This window comes from Sorghum bicolor, chromosome 3 (genome assembly GCF_000003195.3).
Source record: "Sorghum bicolor cultivar BTx623 chromosome 3, Sorghum_bicolor_NCBIv3, whole genome shotgun sequence".
Lineage (NCBI taxonomy): Eukaryota > Viridiplantae > Streptophyta > Magnoliopsida > Poales > Poaceae > Sorghum > Sorghum bicolor.
The window spans coordinates 13,614,819-13,638,572 of NC_012872.2; the positions used below are offsets into that span (position 1 = coordinate 13,614,819).

The 23,754-nt window shown below is 43.0% G+C and overlaps 3 protein-coding genes across 3 annotated transcripts; all 3 read right to left on the reverse strand.

Moving 5' to 3' along the window:
* On the reverse strand, nt 884-3,870 carry LOC8060304 (S-adenosylmethionine synthase 4). Its single transcript, XM_002457660.2, has 2 exons — nt 3,749-3,870; nt 884-2,381 (listed from the first exon to the last, which is right to left on the reverse strand). Exon 2 carries the CDS (start codon nt 2,369-2,371, stop codon nt 1,181-1,183), a length of 1,191 nt encoding a protein of 396 aa, XP_002457705.1. The 5' UTR covers nt 2,372-2,381; nt 3,749-3,870; the 3' UTR covers nt 884-1,180.
* On the reverse strand, nt 7,885-10,264 carry LOC8078153 (transcription factor TIP2). Its single transcript, XM_002457661.2, has 4 exons — nt 10,176-10,264; nt 9,036-9,683; nt 8,444-8,896; nt 7,885-8,242 (listed from the first exon to the last, which is right to left on the reverse strand). The coding sequence occupies exons 2-4, from the start codon at nt 9,648-9,650 to the stop codon at nt 8,171-8,173; spliced, it is 1,140 nt and encodes a 379-aa protein (XP_002457706.1). The 5' UTR covers nt 9,651-9,683; nt 10,176-10,264; the 3' UTR covers nt 7,885-8,170.
* On the reverse strand, nt 17,228-18,640 carry LOC8078154 (peroxidase 5). Its single transcript, XM_002457662.2, has 2 exons — nt 18,311-18,640; nt 17,228-18,187 (listed from the first exon to the last, which is right to left on the reverse strand). Exons 1-2 carry the CDS (start codon nt 18,554-18,556, stop codon nt 17,426-17,428), a joined length of 1,008 nt encoding a protein of 335 aa, XP_002457707.2. The 5' UTR covers nt 18,557-18,640; the 3' UTR covers nt 17,228-17,425.

A 23,754-nucleotide genomic window follows, 5' to 3' on the forward strand; every position in this document is an offset into this window, starting at 1 on the left:
TTGACGAGCCAGGCAAAAAATGTGCATGAAAAGATAATATATGGTGCAAAAAAGATTTAAATAGTAATTCAAATATTTATTTATATTTATTATTAGAACACAATCTTAAAAACGTTAAATAGAACATACCATAGATAATAGCTTGTCGAGACAATTAAAATAGATATATTATCTATTAATTTAGAGCTGGTATAAAAAAATACATAATTTCGAAATTAAAAAGGCAGCACTGACATCAACTGACATCAGTGCTACCAAAGTTAACTAGCATGCACATCAACTGACATCAGTGCTACCAAAGTTAACTAGCATGCACGTGAAAGGTCCAGCTTCGGCACCAGGCCACCAGCGGCAGGCCGTCAGCACAGCCAGAGGGGCCCAACAGCAGGTGTACACGAGGGAGCATGCGCGTAGTACAGACAGCATCTTGCTCAGACCGGAGCGGTTCAAATAGAACCGACCGGTTCAACGGTTCTTCAAAAAAACGGACGGTTCAACCGGTTTTTACCGGTTCAATTGCATGAACGGTCTTTTAAGTGAACCGAGCCGGTACAAGCTCTGGTTTGGTCTTTTAGCGGTCTGACCGCCGGTCCGGTCCTAATAACTAAACTATGATTGCAACCAGAAGACGGTCACCACCTGTTCAAAAAAAAGAGTACAAGGGCGTAGGAAGGCCTTGTTTAGTTCCCAAAAATTTTTGCAAAATTTTTCAGATTTCCCGTCATATCAAATCTTTAGACGCATACATGAAGTATTAAATATAGATAAAAATAAAAACTAATTGCACAGTTTGGTCGGAATTAACGAGATGAATCTTTTGAGTCTAATTAGTACATGTTTGGATAATATTTGTCATATACAAACGAAAGTGGCACTATTCCGATTTTGCAAAAAATTTTGAAACTAAACAAGGCCGAAGTTTCGTTTCTCCGGTACTCTCCCATCTTTGGCTCGACATTACATGATAACGAAAAGAGAAGACATCACAAACCCCCACAACACAAGCTTGTTGAAAGAGATAACCAGTATGCATAAGGTCTTACACTTTCTACTCGAGCAGTGAGTGGGGAAGTGAGATAACATGTGGTGACGGGTAGACTGGCATCAAAAGTAACATTGCAACTTTATATAGGTAATTAAAAAAAAAGGTTCCAATGTAGAGCTGGCTGCAAGTTTTTGATCAGGCAGAAGGATTCTCCCACTTGAGGGGCTTCACAAGCTCCCAGGTGAAGTCCGGATCATCCCTGCCAAAGTGCCCATATGCCGCCGTCTTGAGATAACGGCCATTCCCGCCTCTCTTCAGGTCAAGGTCGATGATGATCATCCCTGGCCTTAAGTCAAAGTTCTCCAGCACAATCTTCAGGATCTCCTTGTCAGGGATCTTGCCTGTCCCATATGTGTCAACAAACACTGATAGCGGTTCAGGCACACCAATGGCATATGACACCTGGACAATGCAACGGCGGGCAAGACCACTGGCCACAATGCTCTTTGCCGCCTGCCTTGCAATATAGGCTCCACTGCGGTCAACCTTGGTTGGGTCCTTACCAGAGAAAGCGCCACCACCGTGGGCACCCCAGCCTCCATAAGTGTCAATGATGATCTTCCTGCCAGTAAGACCCGCATCACCATGAGGTCCACCAATGACAAAGCGACCTGATGGATTGAGATGGAAAATGGTCTTCTCATCAAGGTACTGCTCTGGAATGACAGGCTTAATGACGTGTTCCTTCAGATCAGCAGCAATTTCGTCATTGGTAACAGTCTCGTCATGCTGGGTAGAGATGAGCACAGTGTGGACACGAATAGGGACCATAGCACCATTGTCGTTATGGTACTCAACAGTCACCTGGGTCTTCCCATCAGGCCTCAGCCATGGGCAGGTCCCATTCTTGCGGACCTCGGTTAGGCGAGCACCAAGCTTGGTTGCAAGAACATGGCTCAGGGGCATCATTTCAGGGGTCTCGTCAGTTGCATATCCAAACATGTGCCCCTGGTCACCAGCACCAATCTCCTCAGGACGCTTGGTGAAGTGACCATGAACACCCTGTGCAATATCAGGTGACTGCTGTTCAATGTTGACAAGCACCTTGCAGTGGTCAGCATCCAGCCCTACATCATTGGACACAAAGCCAATCCCACGGCAGGTATCCCTGACAATCTTCTCATAGTCGACATTGGCTTTGGTAGTGATCTCACCAAAGACCATGACCATGTTAGTCTTGGTGCAGGTCTCACAAGCAACCTTGCTGTCAGGGTCTTCAGCGAGGCATGCATCAAGCACTGCATCAGATATCTGGTCACAGAGCTTATCAGGATGGCCTTCATTGACGGACTCAGATGTGAAAAGGAACGTGTCAAGTTCAGCCATCTTCGTGGACCTGTGTAACACAGTAACACGCGCACCTCAGAAGTCAGAAGAAACACAGTACCAGGAAACTATCCAGATCCATACTACAAAATTTTTCCAAAGACTGCTTTGAGTGGACATATTTGATCAGTGACACACATCTAAATTACTTCCCAATAGAACTGATTCATCAAACTAATAAAAGATAACAAAGCCGCTGAATATACAAGCATATAAGCTTTGATATAGATCTCAAGATGAGGTACTATCTGTACCGACCTGACTGACCAAACCATATGACTTGAAATTTCATTTCAAGAAAGAACACAATTGTCCTGTCCAAACTTAGTACAATCCAAGCAATTCAGTTGTGGAAGATGCTAATGCAGAAATCACAAAGGACAAAAATATGCTAAGGCATCTTATCAGGTAAAAAAGCACTAAAGAAAGAACTGCTAGTAAACAAACAAACGAAAGTCTGCATCAAGATTATTCAAAGTTCAAACAGGGAAAATATACAAAATCCAATGGTTGTTCATCAATAACACCATTTACAATTATGGATCACATTGAAAATGTGCCCAAGCCAATGCTGCTCAGAATTGAATCTATTCAGCAGTTGAAAACTGAAGGAATATGCTAAACACTACTTGAATCTGCTAGAAAAGACAACTCCAAATTTATACAACTGACAAGATTCCACGAAAACAACAGAAGGCCTATTGGACTCCACTTGACTTCACACTAAAGAGTCTGTGACTAAAGCCAATGCCATATCGTACAAGCATCTGAGTCAGCCCTCACCAGCTTTGTTCTTCGACGGAAGCGATTCTACACAGCGAATAAGCATAAAAAAAAACTGCACCTTTCCACCTCCTCTATCTAGTTGCGGAAGAATCAAAGTCGCGAAAACTTTCTGTGCGCGACAGTAAGATTCCTAGAGCTATAGAAGCACACATTCACCATTGCTCGAACGCTGATCCTTCAATACTAGTACTCGATGCTATACTACAAGGAGAAATGACTACACAACCTTCCAAGACCTCCGCAAGAAGAAACAACGCCAGATGACTAGATCTGGGCCACCAATTACCGAGGACTTGGCTGTAACCTACCCGTTCGTGATCAAATCATCCTGCAACCCGGCTAATAGACAAAAAGTAATAAAAAAATTGACCAGAAAAGGTAGCCGCTAATCTAGTTCCCGGGAAAAGCGGACGCGTTGCTCAGTGAACGGGACAAAACCCCAGGATACCCGGAAGAAAGAAACAATGAACAATCAATCAATCAATCTCTCGCAGAGTACTACAACAGAATAACCGAGCTGGATTGAATGAGAGTAACATAGCATCGGTGGCCGGAGTAGGAAGGACATAGACGGGCAGAACGGCGCCTCACCTTTGCTTCGCGGCGGCGGCGACGGCGATGCAAGGGGGAGACAGAAACGGAACGGCGCGGTTACTACGGAAACGCCGTAGTAATAGCAGTAGATCCGACCCGCTGTGCCGGCCGACGCAGAGGGGGCCGTGTGATCGTGCTCGCGAACGCCATTTATAGCTGGTGTTACTGGGTTCCGGGCGTAGACCCGGACCCGGTAAGTGGAGGCGCGCGGATGGCCACCCTGATGGGATCGGACGGCGGATGGGAGTCGGGCAGCGCTGGTTGGCCTGGTTGGTTAGGCCCATTTTTTTTTTTCAAAATTTCCCGTTATATCTTAGGCCTGGTTTAGTTCGAAAAAATTTTCAAAATTCTTCGTCACATCGAATCTTTAGTCGCATGCATGGAGCATTAAATATAGATAAAAATAAAAACTAATTGCATATTTTACCTATAATTTATGAGATGAATCTTTTGAGCCTAGTTACTCCGTGATTGGACAATGTTTGTCAAATAAAAACGAAAGTGCTACAGTAGCCGAAAACCAAATTTTTTGCCAACTAAACAAGGCCGGGCGTAATTAACCGGAAACCAAAGATCAAACCGAACTGATCGAGACCGAGACCGTGACCGAAATGATCGAGATTGAACTTTTCGGTCATGAGTTCAGTCCCTACTTCCAACTAACCGAACTTTATACGTTTAGTTCGGGTATAGGTGTCGATTAACCGAACTAACCAAGAAAACCGAAGTTCTCTGTAGCAATTCTAAAAGCCCAAAAAGAAGCATAGCCCACCAGCCTATATATCTAAACCCTAGAACATCTCTCTCGGTCTGTGAGATATTGTAGTTAGTATTTGAACAAGAGAACCAAGATATTTATATTATATTGTGTGCAACATGCTGCTGAAATTTCTACAGATTCTGCTATTTTTTGGCTGCTAAGCTGATCCAGTTAGTTCAGTCGTGACCGAGATCAAACCAAACTAATGGAGACCGAAATTGCTCGGTTCTTATTTTTTCAACTGACTGATGAGTTCGGTCTGGTCTGACTGAACGCCCAGAGTGAGTCACATCGAATTTTATGGCACATGCATAAAGTATTAAGTATAGACAAAAATAAAAAATAATTACACAGTTTGCCTGTAATTTGCGAGATGAATTTTTTGAATTAAATTAGTCTAATATCGTTAAATAATAATTATATACTCCCTCTGTCCCTGAAAGCTTCAATTTCTACAATCCGTGCCAGTCAAACTTGTTTAACTTTGACCAACTTTATAGAAAATAGCATCAATATGTATAACATAAAATGAGTATCTTATGAAAATATATTCAATGATAAATCTAATGGTATTAATTTGGTACTATAAATCTTAGTGCTTTTTTTCTATAAATTTGGTTAAAGTTTTAAAAGTTTGACTTAGGACAATTCTATAAGTTGCAGCTTTTAGAGACGGAGGGAGTATATTAAATAAAAACAAAAGGTCGGTCGCGTCGCACTCGCTGGGTCGGGCCCGGCAAGGGGAGGGCGAGTGGAGTTGGCTCCAATCGTGATTCACCCCATCTCCGTCTCTATAGGCTGTTGTGGCTTGTGGGTGTTTCGTTACCAAACCTAAAAAGGCCCAGTCCATGCGAGCCCAACACGGTTTGGTGATTTTCCTCGTCTGGCCCGACTGACCGTCTCCTTCAATCGTATAGCTTGACGCTGCAGTCAAGTGGCCAGAGTATTTAGGGATAAAAACAAATCGGTAGTTTCAACCATGCCGGATAGCTACGATACTATTGGATATTGGATATCGACATAATAAATATACGATTTAAGTATTTAAATATGGATACGATATCAGATAGATCTAAATCTTTTTAAATAAATTTGATCTCAAATACGATCAAGAATATCCATGTCATTTTTATCCTGACTAGTGAGCCAACAACACTTTTTTTTCCTAGCGATGTTGGCAGGTACTCTGCCTCAGTACAAAGCAGGGAAAGTATCTACAGTCTACACGGAGGCAAACTGAGAAAAAAAATCTTGGAAAATCAACTGATGACATCCTACAAAAGTTAGGTTATTGCTAGTACATGGTACCATGGTGTGTACAAACAACTCCTACGTATAGTATCTCCTATCTCGTATTGTTATTTCCCATATGACAATTAGTTTGTCAATTATTAGTGTGTGTCTATGACAGGATGATATTTATCGCTTCCGTTTCTCTTCTTTGGTTCATGCGTGCCAACACGAGGAGAGGCGTTTTCCATTTCTAGAGGTAGACAACTTGGACTATTTTCAAAGGCAGTTAGGATACTCGCCTCTAGTACTCTCGTTAACATAGGATACACAATTATAACGTCCATCTCTTTTAATATTTTCAGTAGAGGCATGTGGCTTAAGACATTTGTCTCCGTTAATAATTTTTAGAATTATAAGAATTCCCACCTCCTCTTTAATAATCCACATTTTTCATATACAAAATACAACTAGTCCCAGTCCAGAATAGTACACAACCACCAACAACATGTATTGTTTGCTATGTCGAAGAATTGTATGTGTATTGCTATTGTTCATAATAAAAAAACACAGTGTAAAATTAATTTACTAATATTGATACATCATCATATAATGTTTCAATCAAAATGTATAAAATTCTCTAAAGTACCAAGTTATAAATTATATTGTCATCAAGTATTAAAATAACTTAAAGTAAAATGACAGTATCATTAGTACATATTTTTGTTGAGAAAACATTTTTCTAATATTGACTAAACTATTAAATTAATATTTATTTTAATGTATGCATATTTACTTGGTATATACATAGTGACACATACTTCCTCCAATTCAAATTATAAGGCATTTTGGTTTATTTCAAATACACTATTTTTACTAAATTTAGATATAGTGTATATCTAAGCACATAGAAAAAATTATGTATTTATAAATGCCAAAACATCTTGCAATTTGGAAACAAAGGAGTACATTTATGCTTACTTTTATCACAACACTAGTACAATTGTGCAATTTAGGAACATATAACATACTTCATTGAGATATTTCCATAGTAGCCTATATTGGTGTTTAGAAATAGATTTGAGGGATATTTTATTCCATTTATTATGACGACGGGTCAATAATTTAGATGTAAATTAAAGGACTACTTTAGATTATTTTTCATAATAGTAAGTAGATGTGTGTGTAATTTATTAAAAGTAAATCTAGAGGTTACTTTGCACTATCTTTCATACAAAAAATGCTTTGTTTTATATATAAATTTATGGGATTATTTTAATTATCTTTTGATAATGACAATGATGGTTAACTCTGATGCAAATCTTGGAGTTACTTTCTATTTTTTCAAATGGCATATTGAGTAACCTTTTTAGAATAATTGATCCGATGGTTATTGTTGGTGATGTGATTAGAGCTTACTCCTACTAAATTAAAGGCAATTTTTCCAGAATTTTATGACGCCCTTTGGTATTTATATTTTTTTCTAGCGGGTCTGATGAGAATATTTATTATGGAGCCTCCTTTGAAGCCTCCCGTTAGCAATCCTAGTAAGATTCTATTTTCGAGCTAAAATTATGTCCTCCTCACTCAAGTTTCCTCTGTTCGGCTTAAAGACCGCCCACAATGTATATAAACTAAAGGCTCCCCAAAATTGCAGTGGTTTAGTCGAAGTTCGCTCACGTTTGGCCAAAAATAGGTGGAGAAACAACAAAAATTTTTTTTAATTATTTCTTTTTTGTGTTCTCTTTCTTGAGCAGCTAATGAGGTGAAATATTGTAAGAACTAAATTGTATGTAGTCACAGAGGCTCAAGCCAATTTTGTTTTTGTAAGAAAAAACCAGCATCCAAAAACCAGAATGTACTTATCAAGTTCAGTACAAATTAGCTTGTAGACTGTAGAGTAATAAAGATGATAACAAAGTCAGTCATGAAGCTTTAGGGGAAAACATAATAAAAGCTATATATTATTGTTTCTATTATAATACGACAATATATTACATGGAATTAAGCTTACAGCTGACCAAAGGATCACCTAACCAGATGCATCCAGAATTATACCGGTGAACTGAAGCAAGTGAACCTACTCATCCTATCTATGCATATATATGGTCATCACATCATTTCTTGATCCACAATCCAATAATACCGACAAACAGGCAAATGATAATACACATAAATATAGTAATCTCACAGGCCAGTACGTACTGTGCCAATTTATTCAATTTGACCAAAACAACCTTGGTATTTTAGAACAACTCAGTCTCTAAATGTCCATCATAAATCAAGCAGATTAAATTGAAGCAAAGATAGAACGTAACAACTAAACTAGTCTTGCATCCAAGAAACGCTATAGCTAGCAACGAAGTACGTAGAAGCTAGCAGGCAGGCATCATCAGTATATAGTAGGGCTAGAAGTTGAAGTGGTAGCCCTAGTACTCATCCACCACTTCCATCAGTCTACTGGCCACTGCACTCGCAAACACTGAAGAACCCTTGTGAATCTGCATCAAAGTGAGCAAATTAATTAAAGAGAAAAAAGTATATATTACAGATCGATGGCACTTGTCATCTGAAAATTGCATTAATTTTTGAGCACGTAGGCACAGTTGCAAAGAACTTATTAAAGCTCTGGAAAAAAGTAATGCATGAAATCGTCAGAATACAGAATTACAGATCGATGGCGCGCGGCTAACTTAACGTACCTTAGTGTTGAACATGTAGATGTGGCAGTCACCGATCTTGCCGCCGGAGAGGTGGACGAGGTCAAGGCGGAGGTCGTCCAGCGCGCGCGACGCGGCCGCGAGGCACCCATCGCGGCGGCGCTTGGTGAGCTTGATGTTCACGTCTTCCTCCACGATCCGCACGTCCACGGACGTGTCCTTGCTCCGCCGCTGGATGTACGTGCTCCGGATCGGCTGCCGCTGCACGGCCGCCGGCGGCGGCGGCGGCGGTGCCACCTCGCCCTCCGAGCTCTCCGCCTCACCACCGGTGGCCGCGGCCGCAACCACCACAGCCGTCGGCGCCGCGTCCACCACGTCCCCCTGCAGCTCCCTCCGGCGCCGCTTCTTCTCCACCAGCAGCGTCAGCTCCTCCACCGTCCTCCCCAGCTCCTGGATGTACTCAATCGCGTCCGAGATCACCGTCGCCCTATCAGGCTGCATCAGTGCCAAAAATAAAAGAATCGTGAATTAATTTAAATTGACGAGATCGATGAACAGAGGAAGAGATGCATGAGTCGTCAAAAATTTTAATTTGTTCCGATATCAATCAAAATTCAAACACTACGCTGTATACCTTTGTAACGTTGGGTATGAGGTGCATGAGGGCGGTGTACTTCTCGGTGAGCCGCTGCCGGCGCTGCTTCTCCTTCTTCTCGACGCCGTTGGCCAGCCCAGCATGGAAACCACCGCCCAGCGCCCTACCCCGCTTCCGGCCGCCGGTGGCCCGTGGCGGCGGGGAGGTCTCAACAAAGGGCCCGCCGGGCATGTATGCAGCAGCCGACTCGTCGTCGTCGGTGGCCCCGAACACGAGGGCGCCTGTCCTCGTCCCGCGGAGGTACGGCTCGGCGGTGGGGTAGTGGCCGCCGCCGCCGCCGTTGCTGCAGTAGTCGCGCAGCATGTTCATGGTGTGCTGGTGGTGCCCGCCGGGGGGCGGCAGCGGCTCGTACTGCAGCGCCGCCGGCTGGTGAGGGTCAGCGCCGCCGACGCCGAGGAAGTAGTCGATGGTGGACTGCGGCGTGACAGAATTGTTGACCGCCGCCGTGGCGTCGAGGGAGTGGAGCAGGTGGAAGCTCAGCTCTGCCGGGATGCTGCCCGCGACGCCGGAGACGGCGAGGTGATGCGGCTGGCCGGCGGCGTCCAGGTCCTGGGCTTCGTGCGCCATCAGGAGCTCGCACTGCGGGTGATACATCGTCGTCGTCCTGCTGCTTGATTGCACACTCAACTGAAACACAAAAACAGAAATAGATCAGCACATCATCAAGTTCCAACAACAATAATGATTCAAGAAATGGGGAGAAACTAATCAGTTTTAAAACGAAGAAGATTGCAGACATGTGGAAACGACAAGGATGTTAGTGCAGTGACTGATCGATCTGTGAGCAAATAAAAGGATGAGTACAGTACTAGCCTAGATGGAATATAATGCATCATGAGTTGAGTACATGCATGTGGTTGCAGCCTTGCCCTAGCTAGGTAGAAAAGGTCTTCCATCTTATACCCAACGAACAGAGAAAGCAAATTAAAAGCAGATGATGGGCTTGGGAGGAACAACTTCGATCAAATCATAAGTTCATCTGACTGATGATAGGGGAATTTGGATTGTAGGGAAAGGAATTAAGGATGTCGAGTTAATATGTCAAGTAACCAAAAACAAAGCAACAGGTTCCAATATAATAAACAGGCAAGACGCAATTAACAGGACTAAAAGGCATACCAAACCTTTTTCTTCAGAAATTAAAAGAGATAGCAGCTAGCAGTGCAAACATTAAACTAATTAAGGTCGTTGCTGGCGATCGAGCGAGGTTGGTTAGAGCTAGCTCCTGCGATATGAAGTGGCCGGAGGGCCTAGAGAGATGAAGAGAGGGAGGGAGGGATGATCGAGTATATAGAAGGCTAGCTAGGGGGGCAACCTGATATTGGGTAGGAGAAAGCAGCTGTTGGTTCCTTTTCCTTGTGGATGGGCAGAGCGACAGCGACATCGCCGGGGGCCGGCCGGGCTGCCTTTGAGAAGGAAGAGCCGGTTTGTTACTGAGATTCCTCCCAGGAGGGGCCCCACTTGGCGAGCCAAAAACCTGCCATACACCGCACACACTGACAATTCTAGTGGTACACGCTCATGCAGGATTCAGAAAGGTGGCCTGCGCATTGGCCAATATGTTGTATGTACCCACACCGACATGCAACGATTTGGTTTCCTTGCGTATGTACACCACTACTTTGCCGACCAAGGGAGGAGATCATGAGAGATTATAGCTAGTTGCAGATCGATATGACTACACAAAAAGGGCATCACACACTAAGCTTAATTGCCCGGACCGGTAGTGTATTGTATTGTATTTTAGCCCCTACGATCGAGTTGGTTCGTTGATGTTTAGGTGCAGGTTTTAGCGTTGTCTTTATTTGAGTGCAAGGTATATGTTGAGCTGCATAGGTGTTTTTCACGTACCAACTACAAATGTAGGTCGTTATTTCCGAGGAATTAGAATTTTTTAAGATAAAGGATAGTTTATATCCCGCTTCTTCTATCAACTGATAGAATCAGACCAATAATTACAAAGAGTTCTTGACAGCCAACAAATCGATCAAGCAAAACGAAATAAATTTTTGAACTAAACATGACCAATATATCTAGAAGCTAACCATCCACGGGCGCTAAAAAAATGCAGAGCTGATGTCTCAAGGTAAGTTCCAACATGGATCAGCTTCTCTCGAAGATCATCATGCCGCTGCAGATTTGCCCACTGACGAAGCCAGTGTGTTCCTCTGAAGAGTACCTGCAAGAAATATTTTGGTCTACATTTATAAAAAATCACTTCGTTTCTTGTTAGCCAAATTGTCCAGCAAAGCGCTGCAGCTGCTGTTAATAACAAAGAGTTGTAAATTTTATTTCCAATTTTCGACCAGCGCAAAAAGAGGTCAGTCACGCCAGTTGGAGGTGACAACCCAAACAAACAGTGAACAGCGCGCCATAAGAACTTGGCATGAATGCAGTCGAAGAATAGGTGTTGAATGTTCTCCGAAACATGACAAAAACAACAATGTTTGTCTCCGAGGAATTAGAACTGTATAAGGTTTATTTATTTACCAAAGTGTAAACAGTTTACTATGTGCAAGTGAGATTTCCTCTTTAGATAAAAGAAAAAAAGTTGAGGCTCTTTTTTACCATGATGCATTGCATAATACTACTACATAATGTAAACCATAAAGTTCAATGGAATAAAACAAAAATAAAACGTGGTAAACTACATACATATGTAACATCAAACACATATATAGCCGTGAAACCAACTGCAGAGAACTCCATGGCCGCTACCACCTCCGATCCATGACATGGCCATATTGGCATTCGTGACATTTTCTCGCTATGTATTGTTTTGCAACAATACAATCTCTACAATCTCAACCGTATGTGCCTCTAAATAAATATGGATATACTCCCTCTATCCTGTAATATAGTGTGTTCTATGGGTTTTAAGACAACTTAAGGGAATATTCAAATGACGCATGTACCTATAGATTATTCCAATTGTAGAGTTTCTTCTCAAATCATGCCTTTCTTTTTTAATAACTTATTCAAATCGAAACATAGTCATTATATAAAATGCATTGTATTCTAATACAAATTTTAGAAATTACAATAACACACTCTATTTCAAGATGTAGGGAGTATGTAATAAGGATGTTATAGATGGTTTCGGCGTAACAATTAGCTCCTCTAAAAAGGGCACAACCAACTTCAGGAAAGCCTTTCTTCAGTTTAACTCCTGTGTTGATGAGCCAATCATCCACACTACAATCCATATATGTAGGAGCATCTGCACCAACGGCAATTGACCTACGTGCAAGTGAGATATGCAAGAGTAGGCTCAGTGTTAAGCAGTCATGGTTGCGATGCTGCTTGTATATGCCGCTAATAACCTAGTTCGCCATGCTTGCAAAGTCACTTTATGAAGATGCATGCATACTCTTAACAATTGAAATTAAACCTGTTGGGTTTTTCAGTTTATACAGAACAAAGCCATAGCTAATTTCCTAGCTATATATATCCACACAACCTAATAAAAAAAATTAGTAATGAGAGACTTGCTGGCGTGTATACATTGCCCGGTCCTAACTGACAATACGTCCAAGGATCTCCCTTTTCCTACGAACCTGATCCGAGTAATCATTCATCGAGCAGTGTACTGGCCGGAGAGAGAGAGAGAGAGAGAGAGAGAGAGAGAGAGAGAGAGAGAGAGAGAGAGGAAAACCGTAAGAGTATCATGCAATGTTAACCGGACACGCGAGCTGTTAGACCGGTGCCCTTGGAGGTTGGATCACGCCTTTTTCCATCTTCTCACCTCATCAGCGCCCGTACCGTGTACGAGCCCCCATCCATCCTACAAAGTAAGAGAGACGTCACATTTACTCTGGTACAGATTAAGCTAAGTTACAATTACCATATGTAAAATGAGGCGGCGGCAGGTAGAGCAAATTAACAAATACTCACATAAAATTATTGTACCGGCCGATCCATTGCATCACCAAATATTCCTGGACCGATGCAACTCCGGGCGCTTGCTTTTTTGACCAATTCATGCTTCGATCTTCTCTATAGGTGAGTGATCGATCTGATGCTCACCAGGCTAGGCTTTTGCCTCGTCCTCCATCCAACGTAGTACTAGCCTGAGGATAATAAGGGCATTGCCTCACCATTTCTGATCGATTAAACGTCTATCATTGCAGATTATATTTGCAGGCCCTCTTGTGAGCTTTACGCTAGATTATATTTCCGGCCCTTGCATGCATTGTCCTTCCGAGATTGCTACGTACTGCTCAGGGGCGAAGCTACGTTGAAGGTTGTGGGTGCCCAGGCACCCACCAAAATTTGTAAAATCACTATTAGAAACAAATTTTCACCATGTTTATAGATTCAATTTTCACGGCTATATATAAGAGAAAGACACCCCCTCTAATTTGCTCTAGCTTCGCCCCTGGTAGTGCTACATGCTATATACAAATATTCCTGAGCAATGCAATATATGGCTTCCACTCCATTACTTCCTTTTTTATATATCAACCAAATAAAAAGATATTAGCGAGCATTGTCGTTTTTATTTAGCAACACAGATGGTTTTGCTGCGGTTTGAATCATCTCCGATCGACCAACGGCTGTGACGACTTTGGAGTCAACAAGAAAAAAAAAGGAAGAACAAAAAAGTTACTAGTAGTAAAGTATTATTTGGGGATGAGGCAAGCTATGATGGTATGCATGATCTCATCACATCTCTGCAAGTAAGGCTCTCCATGCATGCATGGCCATTGGAATAAGTCAGGAAAGGCTAGTGGTAGTGGGGTTTGAGTTTGACCGTGTGATCACACCCAGTGAGATCAAAGAACAAGAGACCATCTTGCATCAGTCCAAGAAGCTTAACATCAGCGCCGATAAATTTAGCAATTGACATAAGCCTTTAAAGGCCCAACAAAATCGATAGATATATTTAGCACTTGACATAAGCCTTTAAAGGCCCAACAAAACCAGCCCAAGAAGCTTGAAGGCTTATGTCAATTGTCAAGTGCTAAATATATCTACTGATTTTAGGACTGATGATGTTAAGCTTCTTGGGCCGAGCACACCGTTTGTGCCCGCGCTCACTCGTGCGGCCAGCACTGGCTCTGGTCACCACACTACTCTCGCGCTGTGCCAGTCCTCGCCGGCCCTGCTCGACCATGCAGCCCGCTCCACCGCACCCGGCCGCGCCGGCCACGCCTCCCCACGACGACGACGGGCGCAAGTAGCCGAGCATGCGTTCCTCCTTGGCGAGCAGCCACCTAGCCCACGCCGCCCACCATTGCTACACAAACGCTCGCCGGCCACCACCGTGCGTAGTGGCGCCTCGCTACGCAGTAGTGCGCGTGCTCGCCGTGCATGGCCATGCCGTCGCGCAGGCCGCACCAGTGCCCACAGGCTGCGGTCGCCACTCGCCATCCACCCCTCGCTCGCGCCGGTCGCGATGGCCGTGCCGACCATGCCCGCCTGCCAGTTCTGCTCGCTCGTGTTGGTCGAACCACCGGAGCCACCTGCGCCGGCCACGCTTGTGTGCGCTCACCCGCCGCGTGGGCTTGCCGGCGCCGCTCGTCTGCTGTTTGCGCTCGCTCGCGCGCGCGCTTGCTTGGCTGCCACCGTGTGCTTGCCTGTACCACGAGGGCTTGAAGGCTGCCGCACTTGTCCGCACCGCCACATGTGTTCTGTCTTTTTTTTTTTCGGACTCCTGCGTCCGGCGTGCATTCTATCGCTGTACTGCATCATGCGAAGCTGGGACAGCAGGAGAGCAGAGAAAGTATCGGAGGGAGGAAGAGACAAAGAGAGAGAAAAGAAAGATTATTTAATGTAATATTTATTATGCTAAGACACTTTCATTGTTTTTACTGATGGGGTTTCTTGGACAGCGTGCCTAGCTTTAACCATATATAGGAACATCTCTCCGATGGATAAGCAAAAGCAAAAAAAAAAAAAAAATTGCCAGTGAGCGGAGGCACAATCCACACGGACCGCAGGTCCCATGTACAGAGTAGTAGTTGCTTTTTTTTTGTCTCTCTCAAGGGAGGTCTTTGAATTTTGGAATCGACACCAAAAAAGAACGTTGCGCAATCGTCAGTTGAATTCTACCCTCTGCCGTACAAAAGTCAACACCCTCATATTGCCGTCATCCCTCTAGCCGTTGGTGCTTGTCGGTATGGTATCCAATTCCAATAGAGCACTCCCGTACTTAAGCCTTTGTATACGGAGTATCCAATTTTTGGATGTATATATAGAATGTTAAATATAGATAAAATAACTGCACCTTTTATTTGTAATTTACGAGGCGATTTTTTTAGTCTAATTAGTTTATGGTTGGATAATAATTACCAAATACAAATGAAAGTGCTACAGTAGCCAAACCTAAAAAATTCACGAACAGGTTTTTGGGAAGTTTCTCTATATAAAAATTTTCCAACTGAGACTTTATTGCAATTTTAGAGAAGAATAATCTAAGTTCTTAATAACTTCTTTTATACAATTTTATAACTAATTTATACATGCAATTGTATATTTTTACTCGTACAAATTGTCATTCCACAAAAGTCAAGCGGTTGGTTAAACAAGCATACAAATGGTTACCAACAGTTTGTACAAATGGTTTTTATAGTACTATAAATGAGTAGTAATAAGGAGTAGAGGTTGGCATTTTGGTTATCCAAAAAAAATCAGGGTTTGATACTTGGCACCCAATTTTTTTCTAAGCAAATGAGAACCTACCCAAAAATTAGATTCTCAAAAATACCCGAGAAAGCAATTTACATACATACATACAAAAATAAAAAAAAGTGAATAATACCCAATGCCTTCCTTCCAATCTCCACCCTAGGCTTGCCTCTACATCTTGTTTTTTAGAAAGGACGGTAAAAGTTTTGCTGGTATTTTTATTAGACGAAGAAAAAACAAAATGAAAGGAAAACCGAACTACAAGAGTAGACCCCCTTATTACCACCTCTATCTCGATCACACCGAACCAACCTATATATAACTTAGAGGATTTAGAGCAGGGCGTAAATGGGGAGACTACAAACAAAACCAACCATAGCAAGCTAAAGAGCCTCTACATCTACATCTTGTGTCCTTGCCTTGATCTACATCTTGGAACTGTTAGAGTCGTGGTGATTTTGCAAAGCCTTATTGTCCTATTAGTACAACCAATGAACCTTAGCCTTTGTTGTGGTTGTTTCTGCTTGCCAAATGTTATGGTAGATAGGTCACCTCGCGTTGCCGATAGGCGGTGAGCTATTATCAACTACATATATCTTGGCATTGCTAGATCCGGTATTTGACCACTAGTCTGCTACCTCAACCGCAGTCTCTCGCGCTACATAGTTGTGGAAAGGTAGGAGGGAAGTGGCTAGGTGGCAACATGGAACCGTGGAAGAGATGTAGACATGGTGGCTGAAGTAGTGGTCCGCCACCATATTGGAATCCTTTGTTGTGAGCTGAGAACAATTGAACAAAGTTACATGTATCTGGCGTCTATGTGAGTTGTGTGTAGTGTTTGGTTTGATTAGGTGTGAGTGTGCGTGGATGGATAGTGGGAAGTGGGTGCAAGGTAAGAGTCCAAGATACATTAGGCTGAATTAAGTTTCGATACAAAGGTCTTTCTTTTAGCTCACCTAGTATTGTGTAATTCTAAAAAATAGCACATCAGTAAAATTTGCACGCAATACGTAGTCAATTTCCTTGAAAACTTTGTACAAGTCGAATTCACCCCTCTCTCTTTGGTATTCTAGAAGGCATGCAGTATGATAATTTGTCATATAGTTGTACCAAAGTGACATTAAGAACTAACGTTTTCCCTACGGTTATATAAACGTCATTTCAAGTTTCTTTTAGACAAATAATATGGTCATGGAACAAGCCTACCTACTCCGTATATGTGTACTAATAATGAGCGGGGCATTATGTTTTAATAGGCAAGTTTCGATGCACTTTAACACATAGATCGATCATTAACCTATCTACTTTAACCTATTTGCTTGAGCTTATCTACCGAATCTGCCAACCATTCAGTAGTGTTTTTATCACACAATAAATTAGCGAACAGTACTTTCAGCCATGTCTTATCAGCCAATCTTAAGTGTGACTTACTCTTACAAAATCTACTAATCCAACACAACATAATACATCCTTTTTTATCAAAGAATACAATGAATCATTTTAAAAATCTAAAGAACCAAGAATATTAGACATTATGCAACTGATCTAATTTTCGGGAATTCAACTAATCGAACACTTAATACATCTTTCTTTATCAAACGAATACAATGAATCTTAAGAAAAACAAAATAACGAAGAATATTAGACATTATGCAACTTATCTAATTTTCACGAATTCAATTGTGTTATAAGGAGCAAGATGATCCACCCCAATGCAAGTGATGAACTAGCTAGCACTTCTAGTTGACTCTGTTGCAAAATTTCCTTATCTCCCCTTGGGTGCCGGTGAGCACGTCGAGGTGGCCCATCTTCACCATGGCGGACGCGAACCGCGAAGCCCAAAGCGTCCGGTTGCGCGCGTAGAGGTCGACGAGCGCCGCCGTGTCGTTCCGGCTGAGCAGCGTGACGTCCGACGTGAAGAGCACCTCCCGCGTCTGCACGTTCCTGTAGTACTGGTTGTCGAGCCGGAGCTCCGTCCTCGGGTCCAGGTCGACCACCCGGTCGCGCCGCCCCGTCGCCGCGGGGCACCGCGTCCGGAGGTACCTGCCGTAGGTGGCGTTCATGTCCTCGGCGAGCTGCGGGTAGAGGCGGAAGGAGAGCGCGGAGCAGTGGGAGCGGCCGAAGGAGTGGGCGCCGGAGAGCGTGACCATGTCGTCGGCGGTGAGGTTCTTGGCGGCGAAGCTGTCGACGAGCTTCCGGGCGTTGGCGAAGGGCCCCGGAAGGCTGTTGAGCACCTCGGACGCGTTGGAGACGCGGCCGTCGCGCCGCCCCGCCGGCACGGCGAAGTCGACCCCGCCCATGAGGCCGCAGGCGTCGCGGGCCGCGAAGGCGACGATGTCGGCGCAGGAGACGGTCCTCCGGCACCGCCGCTCCAGGACGCGCTTCGCGCGGCTGATGACGCTGAACCCGCGGAGGCTCGGGTTGTTGGCCTGCGACGCCTTCTCCACCGTGCTGGCGTTGCTGCCGGGCGCCGCGTCCAGCAGCACCGACGCGTCACACCCCTGCAGCCAGAATGCACGATAATTAAGCTTCTGCTTGCCTAGAGTAGACTAGAGCTGATTCTGTTTGTGAGTTTAGATGCCAATCAACCACGGGCTTGTTGCTGCTTATAATTAATTAATTACCCTGACGAAGCAGTCGTGGAAGAAGAGGCGCACGAGGCCTGGTCCATTGCCGGGGTCACGGCGGATGGCGGCGTGGACGACGTTGCGGATGAGATCCTCTGCCCGTGGGCAACTGCGGCTGTAGTAACCGACCTGTAATTCCGACGATGCGACAGAGGAGACGACGATCCACGACCACGACAGCAGGGTGGTAAGAGCAGCAAGCTGAGCAACACGAGTGCTGCTGCTGCTGCCTCTCTTCATCATCTCTGGTGACTAGTGCAGTGGAGTCTGTCAGGATCTCGCTCCTGCTGGGGTTTTGTGCAGTGATACACGGCAGTGCTCGATCAATGCGTGTCCCTAAATGGAAGGAAACAAGGCGATGGCGGTAATTTATATACGCCAATCGATGCACTGACCCGATTGTGTTTCCTAGACGAACGGAGCAAACAATAGTTGACCTGCGCATACAGAGTAACTGCCACGTGCGCGAGCCTGTGTCGTGTCAACTGTCAAAGATAGACGTTGTTTCGTGGGTAGTCGTGCCAATTTTGCTCGCAGCATATGATTTGCGGATTCTGTCTGCTCGTTTTTCTTCTTCTCTAGCAAACGGTCGAAGAAATACCGTGGAAACCGTGCTCCCACTGGCACGCGTGTGCAGGGCATCTGCTCCAGCGTCCACAGTCCACACCATGGAGATCGATCCCCGACACGCCGCGCGCAAATGCCGATGCTGCACATGGGATTTAATTTGGAGCTGTTGTACGAGTTCCGCGATGCGCTGACGATCTACAAACACACAGCTTGCAAGGCACCGTGTTCTTCTCCTTTCTTCGCCAACGGGAGCCGAACAAAAGGAACACAAATTTAATTCGCACCGGATTCAGTGTCGAATTACACTGCGCTACCCGATCTTACCAGCATAGCGATGCAACTCGCTTGTATTTTTAAATATGGATTACTCATAGATATAAAGTACTAGTTTTTGTTATGATAGACTGAGTATGACAAATAAAAAGATAACCTAAAATAGAGTTGCACATAAGTTAAATCATCATGCTTGTCGTGACAATATGATAACTTTGTTATTAGTGGATGTCCCTCTTGCAAATTATAAGTCGCTTTGGTTCATACAGTTTTGACTATGAACCTAGATACACTCTATGTCTAGATAAGTAGCAAAAGCTATGAATCTAAAAAAAAGGTCAAAACAACTTATAATTTGAAATAGATGGAGTAGTAACAATTACTTCACTCATTCTAAATTATAAGATGTTTTGACTTTTCTAGATATACATAATTTTTACTATGCACTTAGATATATACTATATCTAGATACATAGTAAAAGCAAAATATTATATTTAGAAAAAAATTAAATGTCATGCAATTCAGAATGCATAGTTTTTTCTAAGTAATTATATATAAACTAGGGACGCAAGCATGCTTATCCGTGAACCCGTAAATAGGCTTAATTTTTGTGAATTCACTGAACTTACTAATTTGAGCACCAAGTGCTACTTATTTATTCAGTAGGTGACTCAAACATTAGCAATGATATGCATATGACAATTATTTGGACACATAAATGGAACAATAGCAAAAAAGTTTAGTACCCTTTCTCGATTTTTTTGCATTGCACTAAAATCTCAAATACGGGAACTAAGAGTAGTTTGTGTATACATTGTTCAAGCACATCAAATGAACACATGGATGAAGGATGATAGGACAATGGTGCAATAAGTATTTTCATGATTGCGATTAACATTCAACTGATAATTTAGCACTACTAACAGTGATGCACAAATACAATGATAGATAACACATGCAAAACAAAGTACATGTATGGTAGAACAACATCACAAGTTATGTATTCATCAGTACAATCTACATTTGAATTAATGACAATTCAAACATTGACAGTGGTGAGAGCCATGTAGCTAGCATGATAGACAAACACACCAAGCCCAACACACAAGTGCTATAATATATGTAGTTCTTGATGAGACCAAGCACCCATGTACACACGTAGGCTTTTTGAGGGGCTGAGAATAGTCTATGGCATGTATAATAGTAATTTCATGGTGTGTGCATTGCATCATACAAAAGGGACTAATGCATGCAATCTTATGTTGCAGTCATGTCCATATTCATAAGCTATTTACAATTAACTACCGATGTGTTTTTACACGGGGAGAAATATAACATCAATTCAAGGTGTCTCTACACACGCCCATGCATGTGCAAATCACTATACATATAACCACTCATGTTCATGTGACTGGTGTGTGACCAGATGCTGTCTGTTGAGCATATTTGAATTGTATATGATATTATTGTGCAAGTTGTTGTACGGTGGATACACTACAAGAAATGGTGTTTTACATGACGTTTTCTTATGATCTTTTTAAAAATCATCAAAAAGTTATCATGTCCTTGAGTTGTATAAGTCAAAAAGTTGGTAGTCAAGATGGACCTTGACCAGTTATAAATAATAGACATTCTGTGGAAACTTTGATTCACAAGTTGTGATCCCAAGACATAAGTGTTTACATTGGAATACAAGTTGGGAAGTTGAAATAGTTATCAAGATCTTGTTCTTGTTTCTCTTTTGGAATCTATGTCTCTTTCGAATCTCGAGGACGAGATTCATTTTAAGGAGGGGTAGATTTGTAACACCCTAAAATTTTGCTCCTTTTTAAATAGATGAAATTTAATTTAATTTTGTATTTTTGTGCTCATAAAATATAGGGAAATAATATTTTGCATTAAAATAAAACTTATCATAGAATCTAGCAACATGGATGTGCATACATGCTGGAGCATTTATACTTTTGTACTGTGTGAGTTTGGGCAAAGTCAAAATATTTTCAAATTGATTTGAAAACAGCTTTGAAATAAAAAGGAACAAAAAGAAAAAAACGAAAAGAAAAGAGAACTTACCTGCTCTCGGCCTAGACCTATGGCCGAGGCCCAGCTCCTTCCCAGCCCCGCAGCCAGCTTCCTAGTCCCGGCCCAGCTCGCAGCCCAGCAGCAGGCCTGGCCGCGCGCGCCCTCTCCCCCTTGCGCCCGGCCCAGTACGCCCCTAGGCAGCCCAGCTGGACCAGCCCCGCGCCACCCCCTTCTCCATCTCTCTGTCACCCGGTCCCCGCGCCTTGATTCGTTGACATCTGGGGCCCACACGTCGGTGACTTACCTTTCTTTTTCCTCGGGTCGTGGCCGAGTCGGTCTCTCCCTCTCTCGGTGGAAACCAAATCCCGCATAGGACGGGATTGTTTGCATTAGGAGATCTTCTCCAAGATCATTTAAGCCTCGTGCCCTCTGTTGGTTATTCTTAACATCATTACCAAAAGTAGACTAAGTTCTCTAAATCTAGTAACGGTGCCAAAAATGCCAAACCTATCCCTCACACCATTTAAGCCAAGTTGTCATCCCCACTATGACATGAGAGACGCGGTATTGAAATATGCAATTGCTCTTCTAAATAAATAATGAATGGGATCTGCAAGCGCACAGATTAATACCGATGTAGCATTTTAACCGGGAAGTATTTCAGGTATCGTTATTTATATTTTTACCACTGGGAAGGGATTAGCAATCATCAATATTGATTACAGAATAGAATATGAGATTGAGTATCTATCATTGCATGTATAATTGAGAACATTTATCTAACTCTTTCATACAGGGGTAAGTGTCACATAAAAGATATATGAAATAATGAATAGTGACAAAGATAATTAATCTGATCATAACTTAGCCACATATAAATATGATAAGCACCTCAATTAGATACTCTAGAAAGTCATTAGCATGGAATTAGAACGAACTACAAGAATATTTCCTAAGTTATTCTCAACTATATAGTCTAGCATTATCATAGTTAGTGCAAGCATACTTAGCAATCATTGCGAGACAAGACTACGCCTATGCATAGTGATATTAGCAAGGTAAATGAGAAACATAGCAATCACTCCCCTGTAATAATATTGTTCTACCAGCCCAATACACGAGAGGGGGACTATATAAGAATCAATGAAGCTGTCACTATCACGAACTACCCTACGATCTGGCATATTGGGTACAATCGCAGATAAATACGGTATAAGCACCACGCCTACACAATATCTATCATTTACCCATGGATCCGATGGATGAACACTATACGATCCTAAGCATGTATATATATCCAATCTAACTAAGCCAAGTACATAACTATGATAAACTAAGAACAATATAATCTTGAATATAAACAAGTAGAGCAAAGTCATAAGCAATATATTGAAGTAGAACAAAGCCATATTCATAATATTGAAGAACAAAGATGATTAGAAAGCAATTAGAAGCACAATTAGAGAATTACCAAGAATTCTCTTGACGGATCCGGAAACCAATCGAAGATTGACTCCTTCTAGTTCTAATCCTATGTAGCTATGCTAATCTAGATATCTAATTGATGTGGTGGCTCTAATCTTGATCAGGGGCTTCTTCTCCCTTGAGAATAATGAATTAGGGTTGAGAGGCTCTCTCCTCCAGGGGCCAGGGGGTCTGGTTTTATAGTCCCTTCAAGTGAATATGGGTCGTTGGATCAAACCGACTTAGATTGAACGGTTATCCTTGATCCTTTAGGTCGGTGGAGATCTCCCAAGAGAAAGAGTCCTGATTGGGCTCCAACAGAGGGCGGGCGCCCAGGGCAGGATGGCGGGCGCCCTGCCTCTGGCCCCGTTCGGCCTCCGCTTTCTTCCCGTGGCTTCTGGAGTCTTCTAGATGTAATATAATTGCGCGGCACGTTAATATCTCTATGTAATCCCGACGTGTGGGTCTTTCTTCTGTATTTCCTGATAACCCCCTGCAGAAATAGACAAACACCAAAACTCGTGGAATTCTGTCAGATAAAACCCTAAGTCTAGATGTTGATTTCATTTGGATCCTTTTCTTTATTTATTTGATAATTAAATTTGATACTTAAGGACCGTCAACAAACTCCCCCAAGCTTACCTCTTGCTCGTCCCTGAGCAAGGATAGACTCAGCTATGGATCATAAGTGTTGACGGTCCTTAAGTATCAAATTTAATTATCAAATAAATAAAGAAAAGGATCCAAATGAAATCAACATCTAGAGTTAGGGTTTTATCTGACAGAATTCCACGAGTTTTGGTGTTTGTCTATTTCTGCATGGGGTTATCAGGAAATATGGAAGAAAGGCCCACATGTCAGAATTACGTAAAGATATTAACGTGCTGCGCAATTATCTTACATCTAGAAGACTCCAGAAGCTACGAGACCGAAGCGGAGGCGAAACGGGGCCAGAGACAGGGCGCTCGCCCTGTCCTACTGGGCGCCCGCCCTGCCCCCAAGTCCAATCAGGACTCTGCTTTGCGGGAGATCTCCACCGACCTAAAGGATGAATCTAAACCATACAATCTATGTCGATTTGATCCAAGGGCCCATATTCACTTGAAGGGAC

Excerpts from the sequence above, each read along its gene's own strand:
- LOC8078154 (XM_002457662.2), bottom strand. The coding sequence starts at position 18,556 with ATGATGAAGAGAGGCAGCAGCAGCAGCACTCGTGTTGCTCAGCTTGCT. Across the intron at positions 18,188-18,310 it reads TCCACGACTGCTTCGTCAGG|GGGTGTGACGCGTCGGTGCT; the intron begins GTAATTAATTAA and ends TTCTGGCTGCAG.
- LOC8078153 (XM_002457661.2), bottom strand. The coding sequence starts at position 9,650 with ATGTATCACCCGCAGTGCGAGCTCCTGATGGCGCACGAAGCCCAGGAC. Across the intron at positions 8,897-9,035 it reads TCATACCCAACGTTACAAAG|CCTGATAGGGCGACGGTGAT; the intron begins GTATACAGCGTA and ends GCACTGATGCAG. Across the intron at positions 8,243-8,443 it reads TCTACATGTTCAACACTAAG|ATTCACAAGGGTTCTTCAGT; the intron begins GTACGTTAAGTT and ends ACTTTGATGCAG.
- LOC8060304 (XM_002457660.2), bottom strand. The coding sequence starts at position 2,371 with ATGGCTGAACTTGACACGTTCCTTTTCACATCTGAGTCCGTCAATGAA.